We start from the raw sequence: 12,964 nt of genomic DNA on the forward strand, positions 1-12,964 counted from the left end.
GCTCAGTTTGTGTCCTGATCCGGGCTCAGTTTGTGTCCTGATCCGGACTCAGTTTGTGTCCTGATCCGGACTCAGTTTTTATCCTGATCCGGGCTCAGTTTTTGTCCTGATCCAGGCTCAGTTTGTGTCCTGATCCGGGCTCAGTTTGTGTCCTGATTCAGGCTCAGTTTTTGTCCTGATCCAGGCTTACATTCTGTCCCAATCTTAGTTCTTTACTTTAGGCTTGCTGTTGTCCTGATCCAGGCTGTTTTTTGCTCAGGTCTTCACTCTGCTGGTGAACAGCTTAAACTGTTCTGAGATCAGATAATTGATTTGTGTCACGATAGGACAAGAGTTTACAGCTTATTTTAAGAACTGGGAGCAGCTTTGCAGAAGAGCACAGAGCGATAAATGATAAATAAAAAAATGAAGGTTATCATTTTGCATTTGATGTCCAGCAGTTCTACTTAAAGAACGAATCCGGCTGTTTTCACTGTTCCTCTCTCCCAGAGGTAAAGTGCTCAGCAGCAGGTTTCAGACAAAAAGCCCCCGTCGGCGCTCAAGAGTCAAATCTAAATGATTTATTTATCAAAACGCTGATGTTTTGAAGTATAGTTGCTTTCTTTAATATTTCATATCGGGAGAGAGCATCAGTGGAGGTTTCATGTTGAGTGTTGAAGGGCGAGTTAAAGAAAAGTCAAACGGCAAATCTTGAAAGTAGCAGTTTGTAACCCGGGTTTGATACTTCCTGCATCTCCATCTTTCAGCACTTATGGTGAAAACACGGCGCCGCACAGAAAGCCGCTGCCGTAAAGCATGTCGCAAACCCACACGTAAAGCAGCGTCATGTCGCAAAACGGAGGTTCTTCGCTAAATAGTTATTTTTTCTTCTTATTTATCACTTCTATAAACTGAATGTATGCAAAGTGACAACACTAATACATTCGCCGTAGCCTACGTTATGAAATATTTACATGAATCATTGATACAATTATGATAGAAACGATAGAAGAAAATATATCAGGATAGACACTTTTCTATTGTCCCCATGATATGGATCGTTATATCGCCCAGCACTAAATTAGACTGCTGTTTTCAGTCTCCAACAGTCGCTGGGCAGTGAGGTAGTAGTTTAGGACTACAGATGTGTGTTGAAACAACCAAACAAGTGTGGAGCTGAACTTTAACCTCACACTGTACAGCACGGTGGAGCAGTGGTCGGAGCGAGAAGGTCGCCTGGGGCCTTTCTGGGCGGAGCTGCCTCCAGTTTCCTCCCACAGACCAAAAACCTGCTTGTTAGGTTCATTGGTGACTCTAACTGTCCCTGGGTGTGAGTGAGAGGGTGACTGGACACCTGTCCAGGTGTTCCTCACCTCTCATCTGCTGGGGATAGACGCCAACTGCCCCACGACTTGGGGAGGACGTGTGGGTAAAGAAAAAGGATGGATGAATATGTGTGATTTACACGTTTGCTTGGATCTTAGTGAAGTCATTTTAAAAATGTTATTCAGGAGTTTCTATGATGCAACAGCAGCTCAAACTTTACTGAAAACATCTGATTTTATTGGCTGGGCATTCCACACAAACATCTGGGAAGTGAAAATTTATTAAGAATTGAATAAATAATAACTTGAATACATATTCAGGTACAGATATGAATAAGACTAAAATAGATCCTGAGTATTTACATCGTTAGATTACTTCTGTACTGAGTTATTCTACTCAGTGTGTCACATCTTTATCTATTTATGAACTTTTTAACAAACTGTCGTAACATAAACCAGCTGCTCTTATTTTCACATCACGATGAAACAGATGGTAGAAAATAAATTTTATTTGATGTAAAGTTTGAGATGTACTGAACGTTTCCAAAAAAAGATGAACTAAGATTGTTTTCAGAGAATTACTCAGTCTCTCAGAATGGCAGTGTTACATAAAAAATACTTTAGAGGTTTAATCAGAATCGAAAGTCATTTTTCTGGGATTCTTCTGAAGTAACACAAAAACACTGAATTCATCAGCACCGTTTATTAATTTACCTTTTGAATCCTGAGCATCTTCTAGTTTTTTCCTTTAAAAGCAGATTTTTATAGTTTTTATTTAATTAGTTTATATCTGAAACTCATTTAGAGACATTTCTGATCTGCCCTCCAGCAGAATAAGAGACAAATCTTTCAGCAGACTGATAATCTGAAACGAATGAGTTTAATGACATTCTGTTTACTTCTACAGGAGCTTTGTTGGGTATTTTAGTTTGTTGTGAAGCATTACGTGTCTTCCTGGCTGCAGTCTGGGCTCATCCCTCTGTTCCAGCTCTGTTAATCCGCTCTTTGAGACGTTTTTTCTTTAACCTGAAGTCGGACCTTCTGAGCTCAGACTGGCAGGTCAGAATCGAAATTCTTACTTTTACTAATTAGCTCATTTCACTCTCTATATAGAAAACTTTTACATCTTTTGTTTGCCTGTAATCTTTTAATTATCTGTATTAAAGAAATAAAACTAAAAACTTTTATTCCTTTTATAGATTGAAGAAAGTAAGAAATTTACTCTGAATTTGCCCAGAAAGCCGTTTTTCTCCATCTTTTTTTTTATTTTTTCAGGTTAGTTTTTCCAATCCTTTGTTCTTTAATTGATGCAAACCTGAGCGTTGTATTAGTTTGGTCAATCCTCCACAAACAAGAAGCCATTAGTAACACTTTAACATAAGGCCCAGCAGGAGCCCAGCTGGCTTCATTTATCTGCTCTCACCCCCCCCCAAAGAAGCCTGTTTTATGGGGACTCAGAAGCTTCAGGTGGTCCACAGAGAAAACACCTTTTTTTAAAATCTCCAAGCCTCTGCAGCCGCATGGTGTCTGAAATGCTTCAGCAGCAGCTTGCTGCTGGTAATTAGGCTGCTGATGTTTCTGCTGTCGAGGCTCATTTTTAACACAGCTGTGAAAAAGGAAGAGAAGGGCTGAAACAATATTACCCTGCTTATAAAATCCAGTCTAATTATTCTAGGTTTTATTTGCATGACAACCTGCCAGAACTAAGTCACCTGCAGCTGTGGAGGAACATAGGAACATAAAGATGATGCTGAACAGAAAAACCAAAGTATTCTCCTAATTCCCTTTAAATACAGACTCTGTACCATCAACTGAGCAAAAACTGAAAAACTATATAAGTCTCTGCACTACTGATGTCCACTTCTCTGGTTTTACCATTTCTAAGTACGTGTTTGAATAAAACAAACATTTTTGTTTTATTCTGTAGCAGTGGTGTCCAATCCTGGTCCTGGAGGGCCACTATCTTGCATGCTTCAGATGTTTCTCTGCTCTTCAAGATCTGCAGAAGCCTTTCAATCACTCACTCATTCGAATCAGGTGAGTCAAAGCAGAGAAACATCTACAGGACAGTGACTCTTGAGGACCGGCGTTGGACACCACTCTTCCATAAACCACTCACAACATTTCTTCCAAATTTCTAAAAAAAAAATCTTGTCATTTAGAGCATTTATTGTCAGAATAACAGAAAAGCTGTGGTGTTTTCACACCTAAAATAATGCAAAAAACAAAAAATTATATTCAGTTTTAGACATAATCCTAAGGTATCAGAAGTCAATATTTGGTGCAATAACCCTAAAAGCCAATCAGCTCAGCTATTTGACAATTTCTGACCATCATCCTCCTCTTCATCACATTCCAGAGGTTTTCATTAGGGTTCAGGTCTGGATCTGATGGTCCTTCATCCTCAGCCCCACTGAAAACCTGATGCTCTCTGGATCTCTCTGCCAGGAGAGACAGAACTGAACCATTCTTTTCATGGTCTGTGGTTAGTTTTTATTCCAATTTATTTTGAGTTCCTGCCAATTCTGTTTCTGCCATCTAGTTGGTCCCATTGCTGAAGGTTAATGACAGTTTTTAGTTGAACTCATTAAATCAGATTTGGTTCCGATGCAGAACTCATCAGTAGAATGAGGTGTGCTTGTGTTGGAGTAGAATGGTTGTCATACAAGTAAGGGTGGCGGTGGCTCAGGAGGTAGGGGCTCGTCCTGTAACCGGTGGATTGCCGGTGTCACTCTGTCCGTCTCAGCAGTTGTGTCCTTGGGTAAGACACTTCATCCGCCTTGCCTACTTGGTGGTGGTCAGAGGGCTCGGTGGTGCCGGTGTGATGGCCGCCTCAGGGCAGCTGTGGCTACAATGTAGCTCACCACCATCAGTGTGTGAATGGGTGAATGAATGATTGTAATGGGAAGTGTTTTTGGGGCCCTTGGACTAGATTAAGCGCTATACAAGTGCAGGCCATATTTATTATACACATAGAAATTCTGATTTAAATAAAAAAAAAGAAATATAAGAAATGCAACTGCATCCATCTTCTACCATTTATCCATGGTTGGGTCACGGAGGCAACAAGTCCAGGAGAGAAACCCAGACATCCCTTTCCCCAGTGGGGGATCCAAAGGTGTTCCCAGGCCAGAGAGGATAAATATTCCCTCCGGCGAGTTCTGGGTCTGCCCCGAGGTCTCTTTCTGGTGAGGCATGCCTGAAAAACCTCCCAAAGGGATTTTCTCTGGGAAGGGGAAAAAATACAACTCAAAACAGGAAAAAGCTGTGCAACAGAATAATTAAATTATTTATTAGTTTGTCTCGTATGAAGAAATCAGCTTTAAGCTTAAATGTGCTTAGAAATGATAAACCAAACAGATCAGTTCTGGAAACAGCGTCTGCACATCAATTACACAAAGAACTTTTAGCATCTGGGACCAATAATAGACCAAAAATACAACAAAAACTACTGGCTGGTTCAGTGAATTACAGTTTCTGCACAATGTACCCCAAGACCCCCAAATCCCCCTAACCCTTGTGATAATAGCACTCCTATGAGCTTGTTCTGCTCTCTAACTGTACCTTTCAACACATATGAGACAACAGCACAACATGCTTCAGTAAAACAACAAATCTCCCCAGGAAGGGCTTAAAGACGAGGATGAAGAGCCTCTCTGTTGGACTAATTCCAACTCATGAAGTTTCCCATCAGTGACCCACAGCTGCTGAGGATCACAGTTGTTTCTGCTGGTTTTCACTGTTATATTTCACTGTATAATATTAGACTGGTGGTTTAATGATGTGACTGATGTGTTTTTGCTAGTTATCACTTTTTGTCAAATCCTGTAGAGCAGGGGTGTCCAATCCTGGTCCTCAGGGCCACCATCCTGCATGTTTTCCTTGTTTCTCTGCTCCAACACACCTGATTCATGGTTAAATCACCGCTTCATGTTCTGCAGAAGCCTGTTAATCACCCACTGATTTAAATCAGGTGTGTTGGAGCAGAAACAAGGAAAACCTGCAGGATAGTGGCCCTGAGGACCAGGATTGGCCACCCCTGCCCCTAGTTTGTTACCACCTCCTCGTCATCAGTCTTTATATTCAGTCTGTAGTCATCCTCTCTCCGCTGGTTCAGTGTTACTATGATGCACTCTCTGCTTCTCCTTGGGATCCCTGTGATCTGCCGTCTTGTAAGTTTTTATTTGCTGCCCAGTCAGCTTTTTTGTTTTACTTTAGTGAAATAAATTAGTTTATTTCTGAGCTCTTCTGTGTCTGCCTACATTATGGGACCAAATCCACCACCAAACCTAATAATGAATACTTTTGAGAGTTTAGTTCAAATCTGTCCAGTAGATCATGAGACATTTTGTTAACAGACAAACTGGGTTTACTGTAAAAAAATAATGCCAAAGATGTGGAATGTGTTGTACACCCAGTTTGTGTTGAGGCCAATGCTTAACTACTAATACACTAAATATCATCTCAGTATCTTTAAAAGGAACTGAATTATAGCCATTTCTGTCTTTTCTAAGGACAATTAGCTGTGGCAGCCATCTTGAATTAGGTTGAGTCAAAAAGTCAACTCAATCATAACTTTCTGCAAGTTTCATCAAAATATTTTCAGTGGTTCAGTGGATATTTTGCTAACTGTACAGAGAAATTAACACACTAATGTGTGGTGTACACACACACACACACCCACACACAAAGATATGGTCAAGTTATTGCTCCACCTTCCCCTTCGGTGGTGCACAATAACAGTATAGAGCTTTTAATTGTCCTTAATAAAATCAGGTTTACCAGTTGTTACCATGGTGACCTGATAGACCAGCAGTAGAATAACCAGATTTTCTTTGGTTTATTATTTTAATTATTAGACAAGGACCATAAATATGAAGAGATCCTTCTGAGTTAACCAGCTAACCCAAAGGTTATTTTAAATCAAATTAAAAGCTTTTATTGTCATTGTTTAGAACAACAAAAGTAGGAGAGCTGCTCCTGTAATTTCCATTAAAAACATAAAGGTAAAATGAAGATTCGGGGCAGTTCTGTTTGTTCTGTGGAGAGCCTTTTCTCAGCTGCTGAACATCCGAGGAACCAATGATGCAGGAAATCTAAACGCTCTTGATGGTGGTTTTATAAAAGAACACCAGCAGCTTTTCACTCATTAAATTATAACAATTTTAGTGTAAAATGGATCCAAATTATCTTTGCTCCAGTTTCTGAGTCATGTGACTCCCGGTGAAGGGAAAACAGTCAATGAATCACAACGTTAATTAATTAAATGTGTCACTGTGGAGCTCAAGGAGGAAAATACATGACGTGTCCGCAGAGTTGTTGTCATGGTAACACTGATACATGGAGCCAGCTTACATCCAACCCATTATATAATGAATTTAAAGCTGAAAACAGAGATTTTCCTCTTTTTCTCGATGTATGAAACTGTTGCAGCAGGTCTGTAAATAATCTATAGCATTCCTTGCTCTACATTAATTCAGTTTATTTATATGGTATAAAAACATTCACATACATTATCAGAGCCAAATAATAAAAGTTATCTCTCTAAGGAAGCAGCAGATTGGGTTGAATCTTCACCACATCTCAGTCTCCCATTAATCCGAACCCTGGATCAGAATTTAATTCCTGCTACTACTTGACCCTGTTTGATAAAGTATGATAAAGTATGAGGGATTGCCTCCCACACGTCAGATGTCTCTTAGATTTAGCTTTGATGCTCTGAGTTCAAATTTATTTCCCGTTTCCATCCAGGAGTTGTACTCGAAGCCCGTTGTCAGAGATCTGAGTTCTGATGTTAATACTTTAAAAACATCAGTGGTTCTGACTCAGGAATCTCAACTAAAACCTGTTTTTGTTGATACTAATTAGTAGTTTGTGAACTTTTGCCAGCCATTTATTGCTCCTGGAAAAACTTTAAATAGACATTACCTGACTTTTTTCCCCCTAAAATGATCAAATTTATCAGTTTCCAAATTTAGTGTTTACCATGTTCCACTGTGATTAAAATACGGGTTTATGAGATTTGCAAATCAATGCATCCTGTTTTTTATTTACATTTTGCACGACGGCCTAACTTCAACTTCAGAATTGAGGTTGTGTATTAAAAATTTGAATCCTGCTGCAGACTTTAAGCATCTGTGGACATTACTGTCCACAGCAGACAGTAGATTTCCACTGCAGGCCAATGGACACTTGCCTGTCTCCTACCTAAGAGTCATTTTTAGCGTGTGGCGGTTCTGGCTGCCCTCGTTGCCACCTTTGTCGCTCAGTGCCACGTGTGGGTGTGCGCTGGCTGGGGGCCTCGTCTCTTAGGCTCCCCCCGGGACCGGATTCTGGTCCGGCTGAGGCGGGGTTGGTCTTAAGGACTGTGCTGAGGGGAAGTCCTGTGTGTTTGAAGTGGGGACCTCAGAAAGCCTGTTTACTCAAGGGGGGGGAGGGGGAGCTGTGTCGTGATGGGAGTGGCACAGAGAGGAGGAATGTGCTCCACAATCCCAACTCTGTCAGAACCGGGCCACAGCTGAGGTGGCAGCCGGTTCTTCCTGTTTATTTTAGCTCCCTCTCCACTCAATCAGCGGCCCAGCAAAATGAAAAATGGTTTGTGCTTTTATTTATGGCTCGAGATTTCCACCAGTTTTCTGGAGCTGTATCCTCATCCACTAGAACTGTAACACCGTTATATAATAATAATAATAATAATAATAAACTTTATTCATGTCTTTGTTCAGAGGACATTTATAAAGCTAAGGAAAAACACAAACCCAGACTGGAATCATTTTCTCTCCTGTTTTAGTAAGAGTTTTTTTAAAATACATCTGAACTCATAATTTTGCTTGAGCACTCTCCTCCCACTTCACATCCAGCTCAGTAAGCAGAATTCTTCTTTTCATTTCATGTTCTTCCTTCAGATGCATGCAAGTGTTTACATACATATACACAAGTGCAGGGTTGTGTGTGCATGTGAGGATACAAGCAAACGGTGAGTGCACGAGTCCAAAGTGGTAATAGTTTTGTACCCAGTTGTTGAAGTGACTTCCTCTGAGTTTGGTGGAGAAATTGACCAGCACCTGTTAAACTGAAGCCACTTTAGAGGAAAAACAAGCCAGATTTGTTTATCGCTTCTCCACTGGATGGAAACTCTTAAAACTGAATCGGCTATTAGAATAAAAACTTTAATATGACACAATTTATTTGAAAAGAAAACAAAGTATTTAAATTATTGTTGCTCTAAAATTAAACGTAAATCATTAGGAGAAAATAATTGTGTCTGATGGAATGTGTATAAAGCAGTCTTTGTTTGTGATGTCGCAGCAGCTGACGGTTCTAAAGCTCTGCCGGAGGTGATGAGAACATGAAAACATTTCTGCTGCTCTGTTTTAAACTTGTTTTGCACAGAGGAAGCATCTTTTTCAATCTCGTTTTAATTTAAGATTATACCAAGCTGACAATGGTAAAATAGTGCCCTGTGGTTGAAAACATAAATTTGTCCTCCAGCTCCAAAATGACCAGACAGACAGCAGCTACCTAAAGGAAATTTATTCTAGTCATTAGAATAAAACCTTTTTTTCTTGTGTGCTGTAGATTTTTTAATATTTGTGGCCTCTGGATCAGGCTGGCTCTCCTACAGAGCAGACAAGATAAAGGACTTATCAGTTGAGCCTCTTATTGGATCCATGGAGATATTGTGCTGTCAGAGTGGAAGGCTAAGAAACGTTAGTGGGAAGTTCAGTTCTGGCAGCCCGCTCCATCAAACAAAAAGCATTATCAGTGTCTTGGTCACATTTAGCTGCAGGAATGGAGCCGAGCCTAAGTCCTGTCGATCATTTGCTCCGTGTTCTTCTGGAGTCTGACTGAAGGATACTTTCAAGTTGGATCGGACTTTTCTTTTATTTAAGCTCAGAGAAGACTCTAAGGTTGAAACTGTTTGTGTGTCACTGGCAGCCTTTATTACATTAAAGTGAGCTGTAGTTAAACACATTTTCTCCTCCCAAACTCATGTTTAGACTCTTAATTTTGTGTTATCAATCAATCAATCAATCAAATTTTATTTGTGTAGCACATTTCAGCAGCAAGGCATTTCAAGGTGCTTTACATAATTAAAAACAAAATAAAAACAGCATGTGACATTGAATAAACAGTAAGAAAGAGACAAAACCCCGCACTCTAACCCTAATTTAGCCACTAAACAGCAACTCTAAACAGGTGGGTTTTAAGTTGAGATTTAAAGGCACCCAGTGTTTCAGCTGTTTTACAGTTTTCTGGAAGTTTGTTCCAAATTTGTGGTGCATAGAAACTGAAAGCTGCTTCTCCTCGTTTGGTTCTGGTTCTGGGGATGCAGAGCAGTCCAGAACCAGAAGATCTGAGGGGTCTAGACGGTTGGTACAGCGATAACAGATCTTTAATGTATTGTGGTGCTAAACCGTTCAGTGATTTATAAACTAACAACAGTATTTTAAAGTCTATTCTTTGAGCTACAGGGAGCCAGTGTAGGGACTTTAAAACTGGTGTTATGGGCTCTATCTTCCTGGTTTTAGTGAGAACACGAGCAGCAGCGTTCTGGATCAGCTGCAGCTGTTTGATTGAAACTGATTGTTGACTCAACATCTCCTGCGTTTAAAGGCTGCAGGAACAAAAAAATAACAAAGTTCAGTTTCTGGAAATAACTGAGAAAAGATAATGGGAGACATGAATATGCTGTAAAGAAAAGCCGACAGACTTGTGACACAAATTGTAATTTACAGCTTCTGTAAAATGATGTGGTTTTCATTCAGTCATCGGGTGAAGCTTATTGTGAATACACTAAAGACACAAACATGATGTGATCCAAAATAAAATCGTTAAAGTTTTCGATTGAAGCTGTTTTGCAGCCTAAAAACCTTTACTTAGATTTTTTTTTCTCCTCTGGTTTGCAGAACCAGATCTAGAGGTTCCTGGAACTCTGGACTTGGTGACCCAGCGGGTCAATCAGACCCTCCAGCGCTACCGCCGAGATGCAGGCGAGAATGACTACAACATTGAAATCCTGTTGGGAGTGGACGACTCGGTGGTTCGGTTTCATGGGAAGGAGCATGTACAGAATTACCTCCTCACCTTGATGAACATCGTAAGTCACTGCAGATATTTTTCAATGCTGTGTTTATGTCTGCAGTCTGTTTCTGTGTTGTGTTGTTTACATATATCATGGTGCAATGAGAGTTATAAAAACACAGAGTACCTGTGTGTGAATGAGAGGGAGGCAGGTGGAACAGTGAGGCTACAAGGTCAGAGGTCACAAAGGTGCAGGACTTCATCTGTCCAGGAGAACAGGGAGTGAGGTAAAGAGGTGATGGAGTGGATGGAGAAAAGATTCAGGAGGGATTTGTGACAAAAAGGGTGGCAGCAAAGGTCAAAGGTCAAATGAAAGATTTACAGACAGTGGTGAGAGCAGCCATGTTGTTTGGTTTGGAGACAGAACAGGAAGTGGCAGAGCCGAAGATGTTGAGGTTCTCCTTGGGAGGGACGAGGATGGACAGGATTAGGAATGAGGTCATCAGAGGTCCAGCACAGGTTGAAGGACTGGGAGATAAAGACTGAGACGGTTTGGACATGTGCAGAGGAGGGACAGAAGGATGTTAGGGACAAAGAGGACAGATATGGATGCAGTAAGAGAGGACATGGAGGGACTGAGGACACAGAAGACAGAGTTAGATGGAGGACTACTTGCTGTGGAGACCCCTGAAAAGGGAACAGCTGAAAGAAAAATAAGAAGATGGTGCATCAAATGTACTGCTACATTTCGAATTTCTTAAATCTGGTGCCTCTCTACCAGAGGTCTGGGATCTTCAGGGTTCTGTTCAGTATCTCAGCTGTTCTTCAGCAGTTGTTCCTGGGATCTGTTGGAGCCTCTCTTCCAGTTTGGGGTTCTGATGACCACTAGTACCACTGAGGCCACGACTCTCCACAGCTTCTCTGGTTCCTCTTTCAGCCCTCGGTGTTTCCTTGTAAATGTGTTTTTGAATGGATATTGTTTACATTGCAGTGTCTAATCTATAAAGTTTAAACTCCCAGTTTGGTATAGCATTTTAAACTATACCAGTCAAATAATGATATAATTATAAACTTTATATTTGGCAGGATCCGTGTTGGTCTTGGCTTCCGCAGCAGTCAGTGTATGTGGTCCTTTTCCTGCCCCTGGTGGAAATAGATGAGTGTTAATCGTAAAGTATTTTTCTGGGGTTCTGTATTGTATCGACTGAAAGTGAAATAATGGGCCATTCAAGCACAAAAAACACCATCAAATCCTTCCAGGCATTGTTCTGCTCTCTCTGAGTATCAAGTTGAACCTTAGCAGGGTTGTTTCATCACGATACTTTTCCTGGTACTTTGACAATCGATTCAGACTCTGTCTGGTCTCAGGGGGCCGTTAGCTCATCAACTTGTCAAAAACGCCGCAGAAAAGCTCTGAGATTGCTGTAAGAAATTGCCCGTGTGTGCCACAGTGAAGCAACGTTTTAATGAGACATTTTCATTCAGCTGGAAGATCACTTTCCCCCGACTGTTTGTGTTTCTGCAGAGACGAGTCGCTCAATAAGCTGCTGCTGTTACTCAGCAACAAGGCAGCAGGTGCTTCTCAGAGACGGGGCAGAGATTAACAGTGTATCTCATCCCAACTCTGGAATGGCTTTCTACCTTTGATGGCAGGTTGTTGGACACAGGTTTTATATTTATTGGTCTTCTGTGGATCAGCTGGAAATGTGGAGCAAAGCTGCGGGCTGGAGATGTTTTGGAGAAGTAGACGATGGTTTCTAGTAGAGACAGAACACCTGAACACTCCTTCCTGTGATTTACAACATCTAGATTCATCCAACCAGCTCTGTGTTTGTCTCCATACCTCCTCTGTTCTTCGTCATTCTGTTATTTCACTCTGTTTCTGTTTATTTTTATAGCACTTCCATTCAAAAAGCTATTATTCTCTCCTCTGTTTATCTCTTTTGTTTTGTCTCATCTTCCTTAATATCTCCTCTTTTTCTACACTTTGCTCTTTTTCTTTACTTCATTATTTTTTTCCTCATCTTGATCTGTTTCTATTATCATCCTATTTTTTCCTCATCTTCCTCCTGTCACCTCCTCTTTCTTTGATTTCTTCTGCTAATTAAAACAGAACCTCGGTATTTCTGTATGAACACTACCCTTGAGAGAATTGGAACTGATTGCAGCATTTATTGAGCTTGTATGTTTGCAGGAGTTCAGCTCATTTATGAAGGTCGGCAATTTAAGCAACAAGTTTATTTTCAGAGAAACTCAGATCTGTTGCTTAAACTCGTCTGTAAAAGCTCACTTTGAACATTTGCGCTCTTATTTCCTCAAGCTTTTTTGGACACTTTGATTTAACAAAAACAACAATAATCCAAGGAGCTGCTGCAGGAACCTTCTGTGTTTCTGTTGGACTTGAAGCATCCATGTACAGCTGCCCGACCCACTTCTGCTTCAGTTGGTTCTGCTTGATTTGTTAAATGTTAATTTGTTTTGCTTCTGGATTAAAAGGATTATTAGGGGTTTGCATGTCTTCTATTTTTGGATTTTTTTGAATAAAATGTAATTTTTCTCACTACCAATCATGCCTCAGGTCTCTGTAGGCGGCCTCAGGTCTCTGTAGGCAGCCTCAGGTCTCTGTAGGCAGCCTC

At 40.7% G+C, this 12,964-nt stretch overlaps 1 protein-coding gene across 4 annotated transcripts in view; it reads left to right on the forward strand.

Annotated features, from left to right (window-relative positions):
- The window catches only part of adamts3 (ADAM metallopeptidase with thrombospondin type 1 motif, 3), a 102,468-nt gene that overhangs the window by 40,570 nt on the left and 48,934 nt on the right, over positions 1-12,964 (forward strand). For all 4 annotated transcript variants that reach the window (XM_025008066.2, XM_017426341.3, XM_037974903.1 and 1 more), the window contains exon 5: positions 10,214-10,404. In XM_025008066.2, the coding sequence (XP_024863834.2) occupies positions 10,214-10,404 (191 nt within the window). The remainder of the gene's footprint in view (positions 1-10,213; positions 10,405-12,964) is intronic.

Source organism: Kryptolebias marmoratus, linkage group LG1 (genome assembly GCF_001649575.2).
Source record: "Kryptolebias marmoratus isolate JLee-2015 linkage group LG1, ASM164957v2, whole genome shotgun sequence".
Taxonomy (NCBI): domain Eukaryota; kingdom Metazoa; phylum Chordata; class Actinopteri; order Cyprinodontiformes; family Rivulidae; genus Kryptolebias; species Kryptolebias marmoratus.